The sequence below is a fragment of the Hippopotamus amphibius genome, chromosome 12, assembly GCF_030028045.1.
Source record: "Hippopotamus amphibius kiboko isolate mHipAmp2 chromosome 12, mHipAmp2.hap2, whole genome shotgun sequence".
In the NCBI taxonomy this organism is placed as follows: Eukaryota; Metazoa; Chordata; class Mammalia; order Artiodactyla; family Hippopotamidae; genus Hippopotamus; species Hippopotamus amphibius.
Window position 1 is genome coordinate 97,942,720 of NC_080197.1, and position 23,660 is coordinate 97,966,379.

Genomic DNA, 23,660 nt, shown 5'->3' on the forward strand with positions numbered 1-23,660 from the left:
AACTCAACCCCCCTAAGTGGAAAAAAAAATAAGGGAGTCTTTCTAAGGCTAATCTTGGTGTCTGATCTCTGACATTTCCTATCCTTCTCCCTTTACTAAGCAGCCCATTAAATTGACCTGATGGATACAAACTACTATACACAAAATAGATAAGCCAGAAGGATTTACCGCAGAGCACAGGGAATTATATTTAAAATCTTGTAATAACCTATCATGGAAAATAACCTGAATATATAAGGGTGAGTCAAAAATTATTGGCACTCTGGTTATATTAAAACTGTAAATTCTACAGCCAGACTGCATATAATTTTTGACTCACCCTCATATATATAATATAATCTGACATATATATACACACACATATATATATCTAACTGAGTTAGTTTCTGTATACCTGAAACTAACACAAAGTTGTAAATCAACTATACCTCAGTTTAAAAAAATCACCCTAAATTGACTTGATGAATAAATCCCTACTTGATTTCTCAAAAGTCATGTTTGTTTGAAACAACTGCTATAATATGTATATGTAATAAATTACATTCTCTTGGTAACTCTAAAAAAATATATTGGCCAATTAAAGAGTTCCATTGAGTTTCTCTACTGAAAAACGGAAATTCCATCAGACAATATATTTAGAGATGGAATATTAACAGTTCCAGACTCTACATTGTTCTTACCTGCTCAACCAGGACCTGAGCTAGAATAAGCTCTACTAACTAATAGCTGTAGATTTTGACTATGTCTTTCTTGGACGAGTCTACTCATGTACAATATGCTGAATAATGCTCCTTCCAAAGATATTCTAACCACTGGAACTTGTGAAGCTTACCTTACATGGCAAAAGGACCTTGGTAGTTGTGATAAAGTTATGGATCTTAAAATAAGTTTATCCTGGATTATCTGAATGGGCACTGTTTAATCACAAGGAAGAAGAAGAATCAAATTAGTGGTAGGAGATGTGACAATGGAAACAAGAGGTTGGAATGATACAAGGAAGGGACCAGGAGCCAAAGAATGCATGCAGCCTCTAGAAGCTGAAAAAGCAGTTTTCCTCCTAAAGCCTCTAGAAGAGATGCACATGCATATATACAAAGGAATATTATTCAGCCATCGGAAAAAAAGAAATCCTGTCTTTTTAAGACAACATGGATTGAACTTGGGGGCATTATGCTAAGTGAGATAAGTCAGACAAAGATAAATACTGCATGGTATCACTTATATGTGTAATCTAAAAAATAAAACTCAGAAACAGAGTAGAAAAGTGGTCACCAAAAAGTGGTCACCAAAAAAGTGGGGGAAATAGGGAGAGTTTGGTAAAAAAAAAAAAAAATACAAAATCAGGTATAAGATGAATGATGTTTGAGGATCTAATGTATAGCATGGTGACTACAGTTAATAACACTATAGTACATAACTGTTATGCCTCAAAACATCATTTAAAATTTAAAAGTTGCTCTTGAAATTTGTTTTCATTTATTAACTGATGCCTAAAACAAAGTCAGATTTATGTCCATTTTTGCTGAAGGAGGTTATTGAGAAGGTGTGACTTTGAGCTGGACCTGGGCGACAGGAGGTTCTTCACTCCCTCCTCAGTCCTTGGAATGTAAGTCCTGCCCACGGTTCCCACACTAGGAGCTGTTTCAAGGACACAGCCTTGAGAAAGCAATGTGGCTTTGAGATCCTCCGGACAGTATATCAATATGTGACTGCACCCAGGTAGGTCCTGTATGTAAACTTTTAAGATTCTGGTGGGCAGCTGTGGATACCTACTCATCCTGCAGCCGTCCTAGACAAACCTCCTATGTAAGTTCCCCTGCTTATTAAACCTGCAACCTACCAATCTGGAGTGGCCAACCTCTGTCTTTGGTCTTTTCTTTCCCTCCGCGTACAGGGGCCAGTTGCAGATTTCACCCTGCAAGCTTCCAAGGTTGCTAGCCAACATTTTTTTTACAATAAAAAATCCTCAAAAAAAGAGGATTCTAATAAAAAGAGTTCTGCACACATTAGAATAATTGCCAGAAGTGTAGTTTCTGGGTCAAAACTATATGTTATTTTTGCTTTCTAGTGAATAAATGATAAAGTTATATACTTTTCTCCCAGTTATTGAGATATACTTGACATATAACATTTAGTTTCAGGTATACAACAAAATGATTTGATATTTGTACATATTGTGAAATGATCACCATATTAGTCTAATGAACATCCTTTATCACACGTAGTTACACATTTTTTTGTGATGAGAACTTTTAAGATCTACTCTTACAGCAACTTTCAAATATATAACACAGTATTGTTAACTATAGTCGGCATGTGGCACATTACATCCTCAGAACTCATTTACTTTATAACTGGAAGTTTGACCATCTTCACCCATCACTCACCCCCACCCCCCACCTCTGACAACCACCAATCTGTTCTCTATATCTATGAGTTCAGTTTTGCTTGTTTGTATGCTTTAGATTCCACACAGAAGTAAAATCATACAGTATTTGTCTTTCTCCATCTGACTTAAGTCACTGAGCATAACGCCCTCAGGGACCATCCATGTGGTCACAAATGGCAAATTTTCCTTCTTTTTTATGGCTGAATAATATTGTACTTTCTTTATCCATTCATCCATTAATGGATACTTAGGCTGTTTCCATGTTTTGGTTATTGTTAATAAGGCTGCAATAAACATGGGGGTGCAGATATCTTTTTGGTTAGTGTTTTTGTTTCCTTCAGATAAATATCCATAAGTGGAATTGCTGGGTCGTGATAGTACTATTTTTAAATTCTCAAGGAACCTCCATACAATTTTCCATAGTGCCTGCACAAAGTCACATTCCCACCAACAGTGCACAAGTGCTACCTTTTCTCCACATCCTCACCAGCTCCTGTCTCTCTGATGATGACAGGAGCTAACAGGCATGACGTGATATCTCACTGTGGTTTTAATTTGCCTTCCCTGTTGACTAATAATACTGAGCACCTTTTCATGTACTTGTTGGTCATCTGTATGTCTTCCTTGAAAAAATGTCTATTTAGATCCTCTGCCTATCTTTAACTGGATTTGTTTGGGTTTGTTTGTTTCTCTGCTATTGAGTTGTATGAGTTCTTTATATATTGTGGGTGTTAACCCCTTATCAGTGATATGGTTGGCAGATATTTTCTCCCATTCAGTTGACTGCTTTTCCATTTTGTTGATGGTTTCCTGTGCAGAAGCTTTCTAGTTTGATGAGGTCCTACTTGCTTATTTTTGCTTTTATTGCCTTTGGTTTTGGTGTCAAATTCAAAAACTTATCACCAAGATCAGTGTCACGGAGCTTCCTGCCAGTGTTTTCTTCTGAGAGCTTTATAGTTTCAGGTTTTACAGTCAAGCCTTTAATCCATTTGTGTTGATTTTGGTGCCATGTGTAAGGTAGTGCTAGTCCAGTTTTATTCTATTGCATGTGGCTGTCCAGTTTTCCCAACTGTATTTATCGAAGATACTCTCCTTTCCATGTTGTATATTCTTGGTTCCTTTATCATAAATGAGCTGACCATAGGAGCATGGAAAATTAAAAGGACATTAATTCATAGTAAATTGATTTTCAGATCTATGAAACATTAAGATATTGAACATGAATTAATAAGGATAAATGATTCATATATATGTATATTAATTTAGACTACGTTTAGAAGTTTAAGAACATTGATTTGTATATCCAATTATACATAATCTGTTGTTAATGTTTATTTTTTAATAGTACTATAAATATGTTGATACATTTGAAGAAAAACATCTATATGGGTTACATGATTTTACATATTTTTTAATTTCTTGTCTAATTAAAATTTCCTGAATATAATGAGAAATTTATGTCAAGACCAGTACATGAGAAATGTGGTTTTTTTAATGGTCTTTCCATATGATATGTATCAGTTTATGCTATGTGACAGTAAGAAGGAGCTAAAGTTGTGTTTTATAACCAGACTTTTCTGTTGTTTCACTGGCCTTTATCTGCTGCATCCGTCTGTCTCCAAGGACACTGTCTCCAAAGAAGCCATAATTACCATACGTTTTTACCACAAATTCTCTTCCTCAAAAGATTCATTAGTAACTTTGTTCTTGGGTCACCAGGGCCTTATTGTTTATTCACTTGGCTGCATTTTTACCAATAAAGCAAATGTCAAGTTAGATACAGTCGATGCGTTCACAGCCCTGACAGGTCAGAATAGCAACTTTCCTGAAACGAGAGATTTCTGACATTCCACAGCCCTCAGATAATATTATTATAGTTCTTCCTTTTTTTGAAGGAGGTTATAATAGTATACCAAGGAATTCCATGTAAGTGGTTGAAGACGGATACTTCAGAGAGATATCTCTAACAGGCATCTGATATTGTTGTGAAGATGACAGTGGATTCATAAGCAAAAGTAACCAGAAGTTCATATGGAAATCTTTAACCCAACTGTCATTTTCAGTTCAGGAGAGTGAAGATTTCATGTGTTTCAACAAACAACAGAAACTATGATTGACAGTCATAATAGTAAGTGAGATTTGTCATTTCAATTTTATTCAGTTTTGTGTGATTTGTCTTATGATGCTTTGGAAAACATATTTTACCTATCTTTTTAAAATTGGAAATGTGAGTGATAAATTTCTATATTTGGGAGCACGCTTTTTTTTTCGTTTTTTTAGAATGCAGTTCCTTTGGATATAAAAATGTCATTTTACCGGAGATTTTTATGCACAAGAATACACTGGCATCTAAAGAGATTAAAATTTGATAGCTATCCAGAAATATATTAAACTCACATCAAAAAATAAGATGTATATTCATTTAGTCGTGTAAGCATACTCCTCAATCTCCCAAAAGAATGACATATTGACCGAAGTTGTACCCTCTTTAGAGATTCTTGTCCTCATTTCAAATATGTTTTGAAAGTAGGATAAACAAAAACCAATTGGTCACATTTCACTGAATCCTTTTTAAAGTCTTGTTTTATTATACTTTGTGATACTTTAGAAGGAAAAAAAACAGACCTTGTAGAACATTGAATAACATCCAATTCTAGTGACAGGGCTAAGCTCATTCAGTGACACGGTGTACGTGTTGCCTGAGAGATTAGAAAGAGGCTTAGAGGAAGGTAGGAGATGAGCAGCAGAAATGTTTCTGCATGTCAACTTGATTTAATATAGTTGTTGACGTATTTCCAGTTTTCTTAGACGGTTCTATCAGGCAAACCATGAGCCTCATTCATTTCTTCTTCCTTATGTCGAGTACTATAACCTGAGGCCTTAACTGCATTTGCTACTTAGACAGTCAGAGCTGACCCTGTTCCACATCAGCAAAACAATACATTAGTTTACACCATAAAGTGGGTCCACGTATAAATGAACTGGGGTGTCCAGGGTAAACTTTTCATAATTCACTGTTGTGGGGAAATTTCAAGCTTAGCGTCAAATTTCAAAATAAATATATTGAGTTCCTACTAATGTAAGTAATTGTCAATGTCTTAAAACAACCTGTGGAAAAGCTATTAGCACAAACTCAGAACCAAAAGACTTCATGCCCTCTGAATTTAATATCTTACAGAAAGATGCTCTCAGTGGCAAGAATGCATCAACAGAATCTTACTGGAAGATAAGGCAAAGAGACGGCACCTTCTCCTTTACCAGCTGTGAAAGTTATTAACAAAAGCAGAAAAACTGATTCTCTTCAAAAGCAAAAAAAAGAAAAAAGAAAAAATTCAAAAACAGGTTCTGACACATAAACTGTAAATAAAGTTGATAGCAAAGTGCTTTGAATTAGAAGTTCAATTAGAAAGGAAAATAGCTTCATAGGTGTACAGAAAACAGGGGATACATAGATAAATTTCTTTAGAAACATTTATTGGACAGTTGACAATCTATCTGTGTTGGTGGTGTGATGAAAAAGACACACATTTCACGATCCTCATAAATAAGTATTCTTTTTTAAGCCTTAAAATGGTAGCAAGCATTGTTTTCTCTGGGAACACAGTGACCGGGATTAGAGATAGCACAGTCATCAGACGTGCAGGAAACTTTCCACACGGCTTCAAGATGAAATTGAAAATCAGTAGAAGAAGAGAAGTTACTCAAGTGAGTTGAAGACAGAAAATAGATGTTCTGTGAGAAGTATCTACTAAAATACCTGTCACATGGAATGTGCTCAATAAATGTAGTCTATTATCTTTGTTGAAAGGAACATATTAAGAGGAGAAGGAAGAGAGATTAGAAGAGCGTGAGTCTTATTTGTGACATAGTGAAAACATTTCCATGTGAAATGTTCAAATAGATATGTCGAGTTGCATCTGAGAATCAGGAGTATTACAAGATAAAGATACAGATTTTAAAATGACCACCTGAAAGATGATATTTCAAAACATAAGAATTAATAAAAATACATAAAGAATATTAGTAAGGTGAGGAGTGAAGAGAATACTAACAGGCAGATAGAAAAAGTCAAAGAAATACATCATCTGTAATATCTCTGAAGTCTATTTACCAGAGCACTTCATGAAAATATAAATATATACTGTGCACAAATACAAGTATATTGTGCATTAAGACGTACTATATTCTGCATCACTGTGAATTATAAGTGATTACTTAGGGAAAGAGAAACCTTGAAGAAAGTAGTGTTGAGTGGGGAGCTGAAGGTATGTGTTGTGTGTGTGTGTGTGTGTGTGCGCGTGTGTGTGTGTGTGTACACGCGAGCACACATGATAGAGTTTAGAAGTATTGAGGGGACATGTATGGAATACATAAAAACAGAAAACAAAATTCTTTAATCACATCATAGAGCTGGAACGGAGACTTCAAGTGACTACAGAGTGTGTGCACAGTGAACCAAATGGTCTGACGTATCTTAATACTTTAATAAGGGCCAAAGTGTCAAGCAACCACATCAAACAGAGAACTCGAAAGTCACAAGACATCTTTGCTCCTATGAAATGACAGATCCACCCATCGGAGTCAAAAGTAGTCCTTTACAACAGTGAGCATTTAAATTGTAAATATTTTAAAATAATGATAAATAAGAAAAACCTGAGTGTGATACATTTCATACTGTTAATCTATAATGAAACATCTCAATGTTACACGCAGATTTAACAGAACTCAGCAGTCAGCAATGAGAAACAGTACAGTAACAACATTCATTCTGCTGGGACTGACAGATGACCCTCAACTGCAGGTTTTGATTTTTATCTTTCTCTCTCTTACCTACATGCTAAGCGTAACTGGAAACCTGACTATCATCTCCCTCATCCTATTGGATTCTCACCTTAAAACAGCCATGTACTATTTCCTACAAAATTTCTCCTTCTTGGAGATCTCATTCACATCTGCTTGTATTCCCAGATACTTGTATAACCTAGTAACAGGGGACAAGGTCATTACCTACAATGCCTGTGCCAGCCAAGTATTTTTTACTGATCTCTTTGGTGTAACCGAATTTTTTCTCCTGGCCGCCATGTCCTATGACCGCTCTGTGGCCATCTGCAAACCCTTACATTATGTGACCATCATGAGCAGCAGGGTCTGCAGAAGACTTGTCTTTTTTTGTTGGGTAGCTGGTCTATTTATTATAATGCCCCCACTTAGCCTAGGCCTCAATCTGGAATTTTGTGATTCTAACACCATTGATCACTTTATCTGTGATGCATCTCCCCTCCTGAAAATCTCGTGTTCAAATACTTGGTACATGGAACAGACTGTTATAATCTGTGCTGTGCTGACTCTCCTTATGACACTTATGTGTGTGGTTCTGTCCTACATGTATATCATCAAGACAATTTTACGATTCCCATCTGCCCAGCAAAAGAAAAAAGCCTTTTCTACCTGCTCTTCCCACATGATCGTGGTTTCCATCACCTATGGCAGCTGCATCTTCATCTACATCAAACCTTCAGCGAAGGAATCAGTGGCCATTAACAAGGGCGTGACTGTGCTCACTACTTCCATCGCTCCAGTGCTGAACCCTTTCATTTACACACTGAGGAACAAGCAAGTCAAACAAGCCTTCAATAACTCAATCAAAAGAATCGTCATATTTTCCAAAGACTGAGAGAGTGTAAAGCTAAATAAACACATAATGAACTTACCGAGTTTTGCCATCAGGTTAATTTACTCAGAACACTCTCTCATTCATCCTGATCTAGTGACATCTTCACAAACCTCTTTCAAGATTCTTACATAAATAAACATGTTAATTGCTTTTTAAAATTTAATCCTGGTGTCACCTCCAAATTAAGAATATCAACAACGAAACACAACAAATAAAACAGAAGTATATCTCCAAAGTAGAAATACCGAGGGAAAAAACACGTTGATAAATTTTTTACATTTTCCAGAGAAAGAATAAGTAGTGGTTACCATTGTTTCTGCCAATCCAAAGCTTTCAAATGATTTATTCATTGATTCACTTAATAAATATGTATTGGGTACTTTCTTTGGGTTAGGTGCCCTTTTAGGCACTAAAAATAGAAAACAACCTGCCAAAACTTACTCTCACGTACCCTCAGGAGTAAACAGACACAATTCTATGTTAAAGAAAGCAAAAGTTCACTGGCAGTAAATGAATATTTTTTATGAAGCAGAATTATAAACCTTACAATTACAGAAATACTTCTGAAATAGGAGGGTGAATCAAGAATTATCTGCACTCTGGTTATATTAAAACTTGTGTAAATTCTACAGCCAGAGTGCGGATAATTTTTGACTCACCCTTGTACTAAAACAGGGACTTCCCTGGCCTTGCAGTGGTTGAGACTCCAAGCTTCCAATGCAGGGAGCACAGGTCTGATCCCAGGTCAGGGAACTAAGATCCCGCATGCCGCAGAATGCAGCCAAAGAATAATAAATTTTTTAAAATAATAAAATAAAATAAAATACTAAAACAAAAATTATAAAATATGTAATGTATATCAAATTTTTAATAACAAAACTTTTAAATGTTTTAAGATTTTTCTCAAATGATGCATGAAGTAAAAGGGAAGACTGTGAAAATGGATAATAACTATTTTGAGGAATTTAAATATTTTGGTATTGCAAAAACATGCCAGATGCAGACACATATATTGAAATGCCAACACACAATGTCTCTAAAATAAGCAAACGCGTATCAAAAAATTAAGTGAAAGCAATAAAGGAAATAAAAGCAGCCAGAGGGGACTTCCCTGGTAGAGCAGTGCATAAGAAGCTGCCTGCCAATACAGGGACACGAGTTTGATCCCTGGTCCAGGAAGATCCCACATGCTGTGGAGCAATTAAGCCTGTGCACCACAACCACTGAGCCTGCACTCTAGAGCCGGTGAGCCACAACTACTGAGCCCACATGCCACAATTATGGAAGCCTGCTCTCCTAGAGCCTGTGCTCTGCAGCAAGAGAAGCCACCTCAATCAGAAGCCCTTGCACACAACTCACAGCAGCCCCCCTCTCCGCAACTAGAGAAAGCCCATGCAGCAACGAAGACCCTTCGCAACGAAGACCCAATTTATTTATTTATTTTTAAAAAAGGCAACCAGATATATGGAATCTTAGAAACTTAGAAGTGTTTTCAAAAGAAATAAGAAAAGCTGTACATACAGGTATTGCATTTTTATGATATAAATGGTTATACATTAGAAGAACACAAACTGTTTACCACATTTCGTAGAAAAAGAAGCTCACACAGCTCTTCATCTGAAACTATTTCCCCCATTCACTAGACTTCAGGCTCCAGGCACTTGAACCTACATGCCTCTCTGTGTTCACATCTAGTCTTTTCCATCTGCTGTTTCCCTGTATCTTATATTTTTCCTCATTCTTTATTGGATCACTCATTTTTTTCCTTCACTTTTTAATTTAAAATTAACTCACGTTTCTCAAAAAATTAAACATAGCACTACCCTGTGATTCAACCATCCCAGTTCTGGGTATATATCCAAAAGAACTGAAAAGGATCTCAAAGAGATGTCTGCGCTCTCACGTTCGTTGCAGCACTATTCACAATAACTAATATGTAGAAACAACCTAAATGCTTGTCTACTGATGAATGGATACATTAAAAATGGTATACTATTCAGAAAGAAAATTCTACAACATGCATCAATATGGATGGACCTTGAAGACAGTATCTAAAGTGAAATAAGCCAGACACAGAAAGGCAAGAACTTCATGATTTTATTTATGTGAAATTTCTAAAATAGTCAAATTAATAAAATCAAAGGCTAGAATAGTGATTACCAGTGGCCAGCGGGAGAGGTAAATGGGAATTATTAATAAACAGGCATAAAGTTTTAGTTAAGTAAAATGAATAACTCTAGAGACTTGCTTTACAACATTGTACCTATAGTCAACAATAATGTATTCTACACTTAAAATTTGTTAAAAAGATAGACCTTATGTTCAGTGCTCTTACCACAATACAATCTTTTTAAAACACACACACACACACATACATTTTTCAGATAAAAAAAGAAACAGGCCTTTAAAGTATGATTTTAAGTGAATACCTAAATCTAAAATTTAATGATAGTTAATATTCCTGTACCTGATAACCAACCCATCATTTAGCCATACCTATGGTTACTAAAAGGGCCATTCCTTTCAGAGTTCACATTTTTATAACGTCTATGCTTCCCCATTGAAAATTTATGAAAAGATCATCAGAATATCCATTGTATATTTGGCGAAAAACAAAATAAGCTCAGAAAACAACATTAATCATAATTATAACACTATTATCTTAGCAAGAACAATAAAGATCTCTTGGCTGTGTGATTTTGTGATTTACAGTAAGAAATAGCTATTTGATCATTGTCCAGTTCCTGACACCATGCTCCTAAAACCACTGGAATTTTCTAAAGGTTGAGAGCAATAAAGGTATCTTTTGTTATATTAATGAGGTGACCTGGGAAGCCCCTAGGTCACCTAAGGATGAAGCCTGGTTGCCAGGGGAATCAACCACATGATTAGAGGGTTGGAACTTTCAGTTCCCAGACCCCCACCTCGGAGAAGGGAGAGGGGCTAGAGATTCAGTTCAATCTACAAAGGCCAATGATTGAATCAATAATGGCTACGTAATAAAGCTTTCATAAAACCCCAAATAGATGTGGTTCAGAGAGCGTCTAGGCTGGTGAACACGTGGTGGTGCTGGGAGAGTGGCTGCTGGGAGAGGATATGGAAGTTCTGAGCCCTTCTCACATACTCTGCCCTGAGTACCTCTTCCATCAGGCTGTTTCTGAGTTTTCTCCTTTTACAATAAAATGGTGATTTAGTAAATCAAATGTTTCTCGGAGTTCCATAAGCCACTCTAGCAAATAAACTGAACCCAAGGAGGGGGTCAATGGAACCTCAGATTGATAACCAGGTGGGTCAGGAGCACAGGTGACTTGCCATTGACCTTTGAAGTGGGAAGGGGGCTGTCTTATAAGAGTGAGCCCTTATTTGTGCGATATGATGCTATCTCCTGGTAGGTAGTTTTAGAATTGAGTTGAATTGCAGGACACTTAGCTGATTGGAAGAAAGATCGCTTCATACAGAAAAAAACACACATCATCCTTGGTCAGAATCGTAAGCCAAAACAAAAGTCACTCTCGGAATCCTTACATGCCCCGAAACGTAAAGAATCATTGCGCAGTAATAATGATAACATTTTCTCTTTTTCTGTTTTTTTAATTGAAGTATAGCTGATTTACAATATTGTGTTAGTTTCAGGTATACAGCATAGTAATTCAGTATTTTTGCAGATATGTTCCATTATAAATGACTGCAAGATAATGGGTATAATTCCCTACTCTATACAGTATATCCTTGCTTCTTATCTATTTTATACATAGTGGTTTGTATCTGTTAATTTGTTCCTTCCCCTTCTCTCTCCACTTTGGTAACCACAATTTTGTTTTCTATATCTGGGAGTCTGTTTCTGTTTTGCACATACATTGATTTGTATTACTTTTTAGATTTCACATATAAGTGATGTTATATAGTATTTGTCTTTGACATTTCACAAAGCATAATATTCTCTAGATCCATCCACATTGCTGCAAATGACAGTGTTTCATTCTTTTTATGGCTGAGTAATATTCCACTGTATGTATATACCACATCTTCTTAATCCAATCGTCCACTGTTGGGCACTTGGGTTGCTTCCGTGTCTTGGCTATTGAAAATACCACTGCTATGGACATTGGGGTGCGTGTATCTTTTTATATTAGTGTTTTTTGCTGTTTCTGGATGTACATCTAGGAGTGGAATTGCTGGATCATATGGTAGTTCTATGTTTAGCTTTTTGAGGAACCTCTGTGCTATTTTCCATAGTGACTGCTCCAGGTTATACTCCCACCAATAGCATATGAGGGTTCGCTTTTCTCCACATACTCTCCAGCATCTGTTATTTGTAGACTTTTTGAAGATAGCTATTCTGATAGGTGTGAGGTGATACCTCATTGTTGTTTTGATTTGCATTTCTCTAATAATTAGAGATGCTGAGCATCTTTTCAAGTGCCTCTGAGCCATCTGTATGCCTTCTCTGAAAAAATGTCTATTCAAGTCTTCCACCCACTTTTTGATCAGATTTTTTTTTGATATTGAGTTGTATGATATTTTGTATATTTTAGATATTAACCCCTTGTGGGTTGTATTATTTGCAAGTATTTTCTCCCATTCCTAGGGTGTCTTTTCATTTTATCAGTGGTTTCCTTTGCTATGCACCTTCATACTCTGAAAGCTGCTTGAGAGCCTTCCTTCTAATATGGCCTACACCTAGGGACTGGCTGTGATCTTCACGGAATGTTGGGGAAATAGGAGGACACGATTTCGCATAAAAATGTAGAGCTTTTGCGTGTGTTCAAAGGTTATCAATTTAAAACAGACTATTATCAGCACGTTTTATGGAAGGCTCGTGGTAAACATGAAGCAAAAAAGTATAGTAGGTATAAGAAAGTTAAAGAGAAATAAATCAAAGCATACCGCTACAGAGCGCACTGCCCTCGGGGGTCCCGCTCAGTGTCGCGTGGTCCCCGAGCCACAGCCTCCCCAGGGCACAGCCCACGTGACCCGGCCCCCTTCCCGCCTCCCCGGGGCACAGCCCACGTGACCCGGCCCCCTTCCCGCCTCCCTGAGGCACAGCCCACGTGACCCGGCCCCCTTCCCGCCTCCCTGGGGCACAGCCCACCTGACCCGGCCCCCTTCCCGCGGCTCTGCACATTGGAGGCGCAGTCACCACAGGGCACCTGCCCTGAGGCAGCAGCCACGGCTTGTGACAATGAGTAAACCTCCGGGACAGCAGCTCCCCGGGGCAACAGCTGGGCAGGTGACAGCAGCTGGGACTCGCGGCCGTGCGCTTTCGCTCCCCTGAAGGAGGCAGCGGCTGAGGCCGGCCCTGTCCACACGGTCCCCCCTCACCCGGCAGGCGCCACGTGAGGCACCTTGAGCGCCTTCTGAGGCTGTTACCTCCTCCTGGAGACGGCTGCGGCCACACCAACAGGTATTTTTCCAAATAAATCATTGTTTATTCTTGCGGCATTGGGCGATCACGCTTATTTATTTTTAAATTTCTCAACAGCATTTATCCAGTGAAAACTGGGTAACCCTTTCAAGGGAGCAGCCAGTCGGTTAGAAAATCTCAGACTGAGCAGCTTGCGGAGGCCAGCATTTGCAATCTCCCCCTGAGATAGGAAGGAAGGGGGCAGCGTATAACATTTAAAAGAATGACATAGCCGTTGAAGATAGGACATAAACTGGTTAGAACCTACCAGGTCCAAGATGGAGAAGATTCACTTCCAGTGCACCTTGAACCTCATTATGCGCTTACTGTAGTATATTAGCATATGCGACGGGACACACCCACAGGCGCCCTGACAGTTCTGAGGCTGACCATAAAAGGCCAAAAAGTGGACAGTGGCCCAATTACTGGAAATCCCCACCCCCTCTCCAAGATGGATAGAATATTCCTCCTACTCATTAGCCTATGAAATTACCCAGCCCATAGAAACTAACCGCCCATATTTTGGGACCACCTCTCACCTTCTGTGATGGCCCACACTGTACCTATGGAGCCTGTATTTCTCCAAATAAACCTGCTTTCACTTTCCTATGGCTCGCTCTTGAATTCTTTCCTGCGTGAAGCCAAGGACCCTCACTTGACTCACTCAAGACCTGAAACATGACCATCCTCTCACATCCCTTCTTCTTGCAACACCTCTTCACATGCTTTAAAGATTGTTGCATCTTCCTGTAACTACCAGTATGCACAGAATCCCACTCAAGGAACGTCTTGGCCCCGGGATGCAAAAAACTGAAATCTCGAGCTGGAAGAGTCTCTAGTGTCCTCATTATAGTATAAAGACTTCAAGATAGGAGAGAGAGAAGCAGCGATGAAGACTGGAAAAGAAAAGAAGGAACATCAAAGACAGAAAATCTGCCAAGACAAGGAGAGTAACCCAGAGGAAGCCTCCTTCAGGGCCTGTTTGCCAGCTAGGCCTTCGAGAACATGAGGATCTGAAAAACTAGGGGAATGTCTTCAGAAAGATACTCTCAGTGTTTATATTTCTGTCTTGCAAGTATAAGGCCCTATACTTTGAATGTCCTATGGTTTTGCTGTACATTCTATGCTCTGTTTTTGCATCCAGCTCCAGATCCATTGCCCTGTTTGCTTGTTTTTAACAGCTTTTTTCCTTTAAAATCTAGTTTTTAAAAAGTAATGTATGTACCCGATGTAAAATCCTAATGGTATAAAGTATGTAAAATAAAAAGTCAATTCCCATAACAGTACTCCCAATTCTTCTCCCTCTCCCCAGAAGCAAATGGTACCAACAGTCCTTCCAGTTATTTTTGTCCTGATATTCTTTTTTAAGTACAATTTGCATGCTGTAGAATGCACCCATTTTAAGTATACAGTCTGATGTTTTGATAAACTTATATATCATTATTATGACTGCAACTTATACATTATATCCCCATGTAAACACTGCCTTAATTGAAATAAATATTTCCATCACCCCAGAAAGTTCCCTCCTGCCCTCTCCAGTCAGTTCCCTCAGATTTGTTGTTCTGATTGATTGCCTATTCTTATACTTCATATAAAGGAAACTGTACAATTTGTACTCTTTTGTGTCTGGCTTCTTTCACTCAACACGTGGTGAAGATTGATCTGTGTTGCATGTGTCCGGAGCTTTTGCCTTTTTACTGCCTAGTAGTATTCTGTTGTATGAATATATTGTAATTTGCTTATTTATCCACCTGCTGATAAACATTTGAATTGTTTCCATTGGGGGGGTAATTATGAATAAAGCCGCTATGAACATTCATGTACAAGCTTTTTTGTGAACATATGTTTTCACTTCTCCTAGGCAAATCTCTCAGAGTGGAATCACTAACTATATGTTTAACTTTATGTGAAGTTGCCAAATCATTTTCCAAAGTGGTTGTACCAATTTACACTCCCACTAGCAATTTTTGAGATTTCTATTTGCACAATATTCTGGTCCAAACTTGATATTGTTATTTTTAATTTTACCCATTCTGCTAGATATGTATTGCCATCTCATTGTGGGTTTAATTTGCACTTTTCTGATGACCTAAAATGTTGAACTTTTTGTGCACTTATTGGCCATCCACATATTTTCTTTTGTGAAGTGTCTATACACATCTTTTGCCCATTTTAAAAGTTGGGTTGGGGACTTCCCTGGTAGCACAGTGGTTAAGAATCCACCTGCCAGTGCAGGGGACACAGGTTCAAGCTCTGGTCCAGGAAGATCCCACATGCCACAGAGCAACTAAGCCCGTGCACCACAACTACTGAGCCTGCGCTCCAGAGCCTGCAAGCCACAACTACTGAGCCCACATGCCACAACTGCTGAAGCCCACACACCTAGAGCCTGTGCTCCACAAGAGAAGCCACCACAATGAGATGTCCGCACACCACAATGAAGAGTAGCCCTGCTCACCACAACTAGAGAAAGACCATGCACAGCAACAAAGACCCAACACAGCCAAAAATAAAATAAATAATAAATAAAAATTTTTAAAAAAAGAAAAAAAGTTGGGTTGTTTTGTCATATTGAGTTGTGAGCTCTTTATATATTCTGGCCACAAATCCGTTTTCAGGTATGTGTATTGTGACTATTTTCTCCCAGTCTGTGATTTGCCTTTTCATTTTCTTAATGATGTCTTTCAAAGAACAAAAGTTTTCAGTTTTGATGAGGTCCAGTTTATCACTTTTTCCTTTTATGGTTAGTGCTTGTTTGTGTGTCCCAAGAAATCTTTGCCTACCCATTGAATTACTGCAGTGCCTTTCTCAAAAGCAGTTAGCTGGGACTTCCCTGGTGGTGCAGTGGTTAAGACTCAGTGCTCCCAATGCAGGTGTTCCAGGTTCGATCTGTGGCCACAGAACTAGATCCTTCATGCTGCAACTAAAGATCCCACACGTGGCAACGAAGATCCTGCATGTTACAGTTAAGACCCAGCACAGCCAAATAAATAAATTAATTTAAAAAAAGATCAGTTGGTTACATATCTGTGGATCTGGATGATCTCTTTTATGTCATTGATCTCTGTGTTGATCCTTACACCAATACCACACTGCTTTGATTATTGTGGCTTTAGAGTGTCTTGAAACTAAGTACTGTAAGTTCTGCAGTCTTTTCCAAGATTGTTTTAGCTATCAGGTGCTTTCACTTTGCATATAAATTTTATATTTAGCTTGTCCATTTTTCTTTAAAAGGAAAAAATCCTGTTGAGATAGTGATTGGGATTGCATTGAATTTATAGATCAATTTGGGAAGAATTGACAAAAAATATTGAATCTCCGCATCCATGGACATGATACATTTCCCCATTTACTTGCGCCTTTTAAAATTTATCTCAGCAATTTTTTTAGTGAAGAATTCCTGCACATATTTTGTTATATATATTCCTAAATATTTTGTGATTTTTATGCTTTTTAAATAGTACTTTAAAATTTCATTTTCAAGTTTGTTGCTGGTGTATAGAAATGCAATTTATTTTTTGTACATTGGTTTTGTATCTGCAATCTTGTTAAATTCACTTATTAGTTCAGTAGTTGTTTTTATTTTTTAATTTTTTGTAATGCCTTAGAATTTCTTGTGTACACAATCATGTGTGAAAAAAGGCAGTTCTACTTCCTTCTTTCCAATCATTATATCTTTTCATTCTTCTTTTTGCTTTATCGGAATAGCTGGGACCCTCAATCTAGTATTGAATAGAAGTTATGTCAGTGAATATTCTGTCTTATTCCTGACATTAGAGGACAGTATCCAATTTTTTCACCATTAAAATATGTTAGCTGTAGGTTTTTCTTAGATGCTTTTCATCAGATTGGAAAAGTTCCCTTTTAGTTCTAGTTTGCTGATAAATGTGTGCTGCATTTTGTCATATGCTTTGTCTGCATGTACTGAGGTGATCATGATTTTTCTCCTTTATTTTGTTAATGTGGTTTGTTACATGATTGAATACTTTAATATTAAACTAACCTTGCATTTCTGGTACAAACTCCACTTGATCATGATGTATTATTCTTGTTATATAGTGCTGGATTCAATATTTTGTTTCATTTTTACAGACCAGTCTTTCTCATGAGCATGGATGTGAAAGATTGGTCTGTGATTTTCCACTCCTGTAAATCCTGTCTTGTTTTGGTGTCAGGTCTTGTTTAATTTCAATGCATTTATAAGCATATACATTTTCAACATAAAAGTAAACATACTGTACACAGTGAAAACAAAACCAAAAAAAAAAAAAAGAAGAAGCATTCCACCACAGAAAGTTATCAAATGACAAAAGCAGAGGGCAAAAGAAAAAGAAAGGGAAAAGGAATTACAGAATAGCCAGAAAACAATGAACAAAATGGCAATAGTAAGTCCATACCTACCAATGATTACTTTAAATGAAAATGGACTAAATTCTCCAATCAAAACACTTAGGCTTAATGGAGCGATAGATAGATAGATAGATAGATAGATAGATAGATAGATAGATAGACAGATAGATAATAGATAGATATAGCAACTCTCTACTGCCTACAAAAGACTTACTTCAACTTTAGGGAGAAAATAGACTGAAAATGAAGGAATTGAAAAAGATATTATATGCAAATGGAAACCAAAAGAAAGCAGGGATAGCTATACTTATATCAGAAAACAACAGACTTTAAGCCAAAAACTGTAACAAGAGACAAAGAAGGTCATTATATAATATTAAAGAGGGCAAATCACCAAAAAGATATGTCATAAGGATTTATGCACTCAACTTGGAACATAAATATATATGGCATGTGTTAGCAGGGCAGAAGGGAGAAATAGACACCATAATTATAGTAGGGGATTCAATATCCTACTTCCAACAATGGGCAGATAGTCCAGACAGAAAATCAATGTGAAAACATTAGACTTAAACTACTCATTAGTTAAAATATACTTAACAGACATTCCATCCCAACAGCAGTAGAATACACATTCTTCTTAAGCACACATGGAATAGTCTCCAGATTATACAAAACAAGTCTTAATAAACTTTATGAGATTGAAATTATATCAGGCAGCTTCTCTAACCACAATGGCATGAAACTAGAAATCAATTACCAGAAGAAAACTCAAAAATTCACAAATATGTGGAGATTAAACAACATGCTACTGAACATCAAATGGGTCAAAGAGGAAATCAAAAGTGAAATAAAAAAATTTTGAGAAAAGTAAATTGGAAATGCAGCACATCAAATGTATGGGATTAGCAAAAACAGGTCTATGAGTGAAGTTTATAATGATAAACATAAAGAAAAGTGCCAACATTAAGGAAAATGGAAGATTTCACGTAAACAACTTAACTGTATACTTCAAGGAACCAAAAAAAGAATAAACAAAGCCCAAAGTTAGTAGAAGTAAGGAAATAACAAAGAGCAGAGCAGAAATAAATGAAGTAGACACTAAAAATATAATAGAAAATATTAGTGAAACTAGGAGTTTTTTTTAATAAAAACAAAATAGAAAAACTTTAGTCATACTTTGCCAAGAAAAAAAAAAGGACTCAAACAAAACTATAAGTGAAAGAGGAGACATTACAACTGATATCACACAAATACAAAGGATCATAAGACAGTATTATAAACCAATTAAATGCCAACAAATTGGGCAACCTAGAAGAAATTGATACCTTCCTACAAACTAAACCTTCCCATGACCTACCAAGACTAAATCATAAAGAAATACAAAATTGGAGCAGATCGTTTACTAGTAAAGAGGTTAATAATCAAAAAAGAAGAAAAAAAAGTTTAGGACCAGGTGTGTTCACTAGTGAATTCCACCAAACATAAAAAAAAAAAATTAATACCAATGCATCTCAAATTCTTCCAAAAGATAGAAGAGGAGGGACACTTCCAAACTCATTTTGTAAAGCCAGTATTACCCTGATATCTAATCCAGACAAGAACATTACATGTAAAGAACATTAAAAGTAAAGAAAATTACAGCCTAACATCCTTGATGAACATAGATATAAAAACTCTGAACATAATGTTAGCAAACTGAATTCAACAGTACACAAAAAGGATCATATACCAATATTAAGTGAAATATATTCCAGAGATGCAAAAATGACTCAATATCCATAAATCAATCAATGGGATACAAGACCTTAATAAAATGAAGGACAAAATTTATATGATCATCTCAATAGATGCATAAAAACACTGGACATAATTCAGCACTTTTTCATGATAAAAACTCTCAACAAGCTGAATATAGAGGAAGCATACCTCAACAGAATAGAAGTCATGTATGAAAAGTCCATAGGTAACATTATCCTCAATGGTGAAAAGCTGAAAACTTTTCCTCTAAGATCGGAAATAAGACAAGGATGCCCACTCTCACCCTCCCTATTCAACATACTTTTGGAAGTCCCAGCCAGAGCAAGTAGACAAGAAAAAGAAAAGGCATCAAAACCAGAAATGAAGAAGAAAAATGGTCTGTATTTGCATATGACATCATATCACATACAGAAAACCCTAAAAACTTGAGCAAAATTTTCTTAGAAATAATAAATTCTGCAAATTTGCAGGATACAAAATCAAAATCAATATACAGAAATCAGTAGTATGTCTATCCACTAATAATGAACTATCTGAAAAAGAAATTAAGAAAACAATTCTATTTTCAATGGTATCCAAAAGACTTCAATACTTAGCAATAAATTTAACCAAGGAATTGAAGATCTATACACTGAAAACTATTAGAACATAATGAAAGAAACTGAAGAAGACACAAATGATTGGAAAGATATATCATGCTCACAGATTGGAAAAATTACTACTGTTAAAGTGTCTGTGTTACCCAAAGCAATTGACATTTTCAACCCAATCCCTATAAAAATTCCTCTGGAATCTACTTCACAGAAGTAGAACAAACAATCCTAAAATTTGTATAGTACCGCAAAAGACCCTGAGTAGCCAAAGCAATTTTGAGAAAGAAGAACAAAACTGGAGACATCCTATTTTCTGATTTTAATCTATATTACGGAGATATAGTAATCAAACAGTATGGTATTGGCATGAAAACAGACACATACATCAATGGGACAAAATAGAGAATCCAGAGATAAACCCACCCAGATATAGTTAATTAACTTTCACAAAGGATCCAAGAATATACAATGGAAAAAGGGATATTCTCTTTGATAAAACTAGGTTGGTATAACTAGATTGCCAATTGCAAAAGAATTAAAGTGGATCCCCATCTTATACCATGGAAAAAAAACAATTCAAAATAGATTAAAGACTTGAAAACGTAGCTTTCATTGACATTGGTCTTGGCAATGTTTTGTTTTGGTTTGGTTTGGTTTTTGTTTTTTGGTTTTGTTTTTTACTTTTGACACCAAAGCAAAGGCATCAAAAGCAAAAATTGAGAAAAAAAATAAAATATAAAAATAAAAATAAATAAATAAAATAAATTTAAAAATTTTTTAAAAAGCAAAAATAAACAGGTGGGACTACATCAAACTAAAAAGCTTATGCACAGCAAAGGAAACCACCAACAAAATGAAAAGCTAACCTACCAAATGGAAGAAAATATTTACCAATCATATATCTGATAAGGGGCTAATATCTAAGATACGTAAAGAACTCATACAACTCAATAGCAACAACAACAAAAAACTCAATCTGATTTTGAAAGGGGCAGAGGATCTAAATACACATTTTTCTAAAGAAGACACACAGCTGGTCAACAGATATATGAAAAGGTGCTCAACATCATTAATCATCAGAGAAATGCAAATCAAAACCACATTGAGATATCACCTCACCTGTTAGAATGGCTATTTTGAAAAAGACAAGAGATAAGTGTTGGTGAGAATGTGGAGAAAAGGCAACCCTTGTGCACTGTGCGTGGAAATGTAAAATGGTGCAGCCACTACGGAAAACAGTAGAGAGTTTCCTCAAAAAATAAAAATAGAACTACCATATGATCCAACTATTCCACCTCTGCATATTTATCCAAAGGAAATGAAATACTAACTCAAAAATATATAAGAACCCACATGTTCACTGCAGACATGGAAACAACCTAAGTATCTATTGATGGGTAAATGGATAAAGAAAACATGACATATATGCAATGGAATATTATCCAGCCACAAAAAAGAATGAAATCTTGCCATTTACAACAACATGGATGAAACTTGAGGGCATTATGCTAAGTGAAATAAGTCAGACAAAGATAAATACTGTATGATCTCAATTATACATGGAATCTAAAAAAATATAAAAACAAAAATAAATTCATAGATAGAGAAAACAGATTGGTGATTTCTAGAGGCAGGGATTAGGGGTGGGTGATGAGTGAGGTCAAAAGGTACAAACTTCAAGTTATAAAAGAAATCAGTTATGGGGCTATAATGTATACCATGTTGATTAAAGTTAATAATACTGTATTGTATATTTGAAAGTTGTTGAGAGAGTAGATCTTAAAAGTTCTCATCACAAGGAAAAAGAAACTTGTAACTGTTGGTGATGAATATTAACTAGACTTATTGTGGTGATCATTTCATAATGTATTGAAATTTCAAATCATTATGTCGTACACCTGAAACTAATATAATATGTACATATCAATTATATTTCAATAAATTTTTTTAATTTAGATAATAGACTGAGAATGCCAAATATTAGTGATGCTTTAGAGCAAATGAAAATCACACATTATTTCTGAGAATATAATGTGTTACAACCAGTTGGAAACTGTTTGCCTGTCCACCATAAATTCGCACTTGATCCAACAGTTGAGACCTGGGTATTTACCTGAGAGAAATGAAAACACATGCCTATGCAAAAACTTGTAGATGAATGGTCATGACAACTTTATTCACAATAACCACAACCCAGAGATATTCAAAATACCTATCATTGAATTAACAAGCAAATTGTGATATGTCTAAATCATGGAATATTTCTCAGTAATGTAAATGAACTACTTATATATGCAATAGTAAAAATCAATATTAAAAACTTACAAGGGAAGAATGCCATAATTATTCCATTCATATGAAACACAAGAAAAAGACAAGTCAAATCTGATTTTAAATGACAGAAAGAAGATTACTGTTTGCCTAGAAATAAAAGTTTTACTATAAAAGGACACAAGAATTTTGTGGGGATATAGAAATGTTCATTTTCTTTACAGTGAAAGTAATAATTAGGGAGATATGTGTTTTAAAAATTCATTAACTAAAATATTAAAAAGTTCCACTTGTATATAAGTTTTACTTCAATATGCAACCCAGTCTTGACCCATATTAGTCCATGAATGAATGAAGGTAAAAATTATTTAAAGGAAAAGAAGATATGCATTCTTGACTGTATGCGCAAAGACACTTACACACGTGACTTGAAGGACCATATTAATTATTAGTACTAGTAGGTTACAGTTCTAAATATGAATATCAATATCTCGAAGAAATTTCACCTTGATCCATTTTTCTGACAATGTACAAAAATATTTTCAAAAGGATTCTTCTACTAATTTTTTTATAATTGTAAAAAATATAAAAGAAGCTAAAATTATTTAAGGTAATTAGAAACAACATAATTATCCATAGAGTGATATTTTACAATGGCGAAACTTTGGAAACAGCATATATTTACAACAATGATAAATTTGGATTTAAATGCTGTTGTTACAGTAAATGTGTGGTTACAGGGAACTGAAATTAAATAGATTTAAAATAATGCATACAAATAATTATTGAGATATAAGTAGGTTCACACATATCTAAGTGTAGAATAGCTGTGACAATCTGGGTACCCCAGTATGGAAGTATTTTTTAATTAATATTCACGCATTTGTAATATTGCATGTGATATACATGGATATATTTGCAAGAGGAAAAGTATGGAAGGATATGCTCCAAAATATTACCTATCATTACCTCTATTTTAAGTCCTTTTCTTTATTCTTTTTCACTTTAATTTTTTGTTGTTGTATGTCTTATCAAATGTCTTATATGATATATTCATTTTATAACAGATAGAAAAAGCAGAGGGAGAGAGATCTATCATCTTTAACTACTGTACATAAGAATTAGTTAAAAGAAACTGGGCTATGTTTTGTTTTTAATTAAAGTCAGTTGTCCTCCCAGTCTCCGAAATGATTCTGTTGCTTTTCCTGTCTCTAA

The 23,660-nt window shown here is 35.8% G+C and overlaps 1 protein-coding gene across 1 annotated transcript; it reads left to right on the forward strand.

Annotated features, from left to right (window-relative positions):
* Nucleotides 1-7,127: 7,127 nt before the first annotated feature.
* Nucleotides 7,128-8,063, forward strand: LOC130833274 (olfactory receptor 6C2-like). The gene has a single exon (XM_057702729.1). It carries the CDS (start codon nt 7,128-7,130, stop codon nt 8,061-8,063), a length of 936 nt encoding a protein of 311 aa, XP_057558712.1.
* Nucleotides 8,064-23,660: the final 15,597 nt, after the last annotated feature.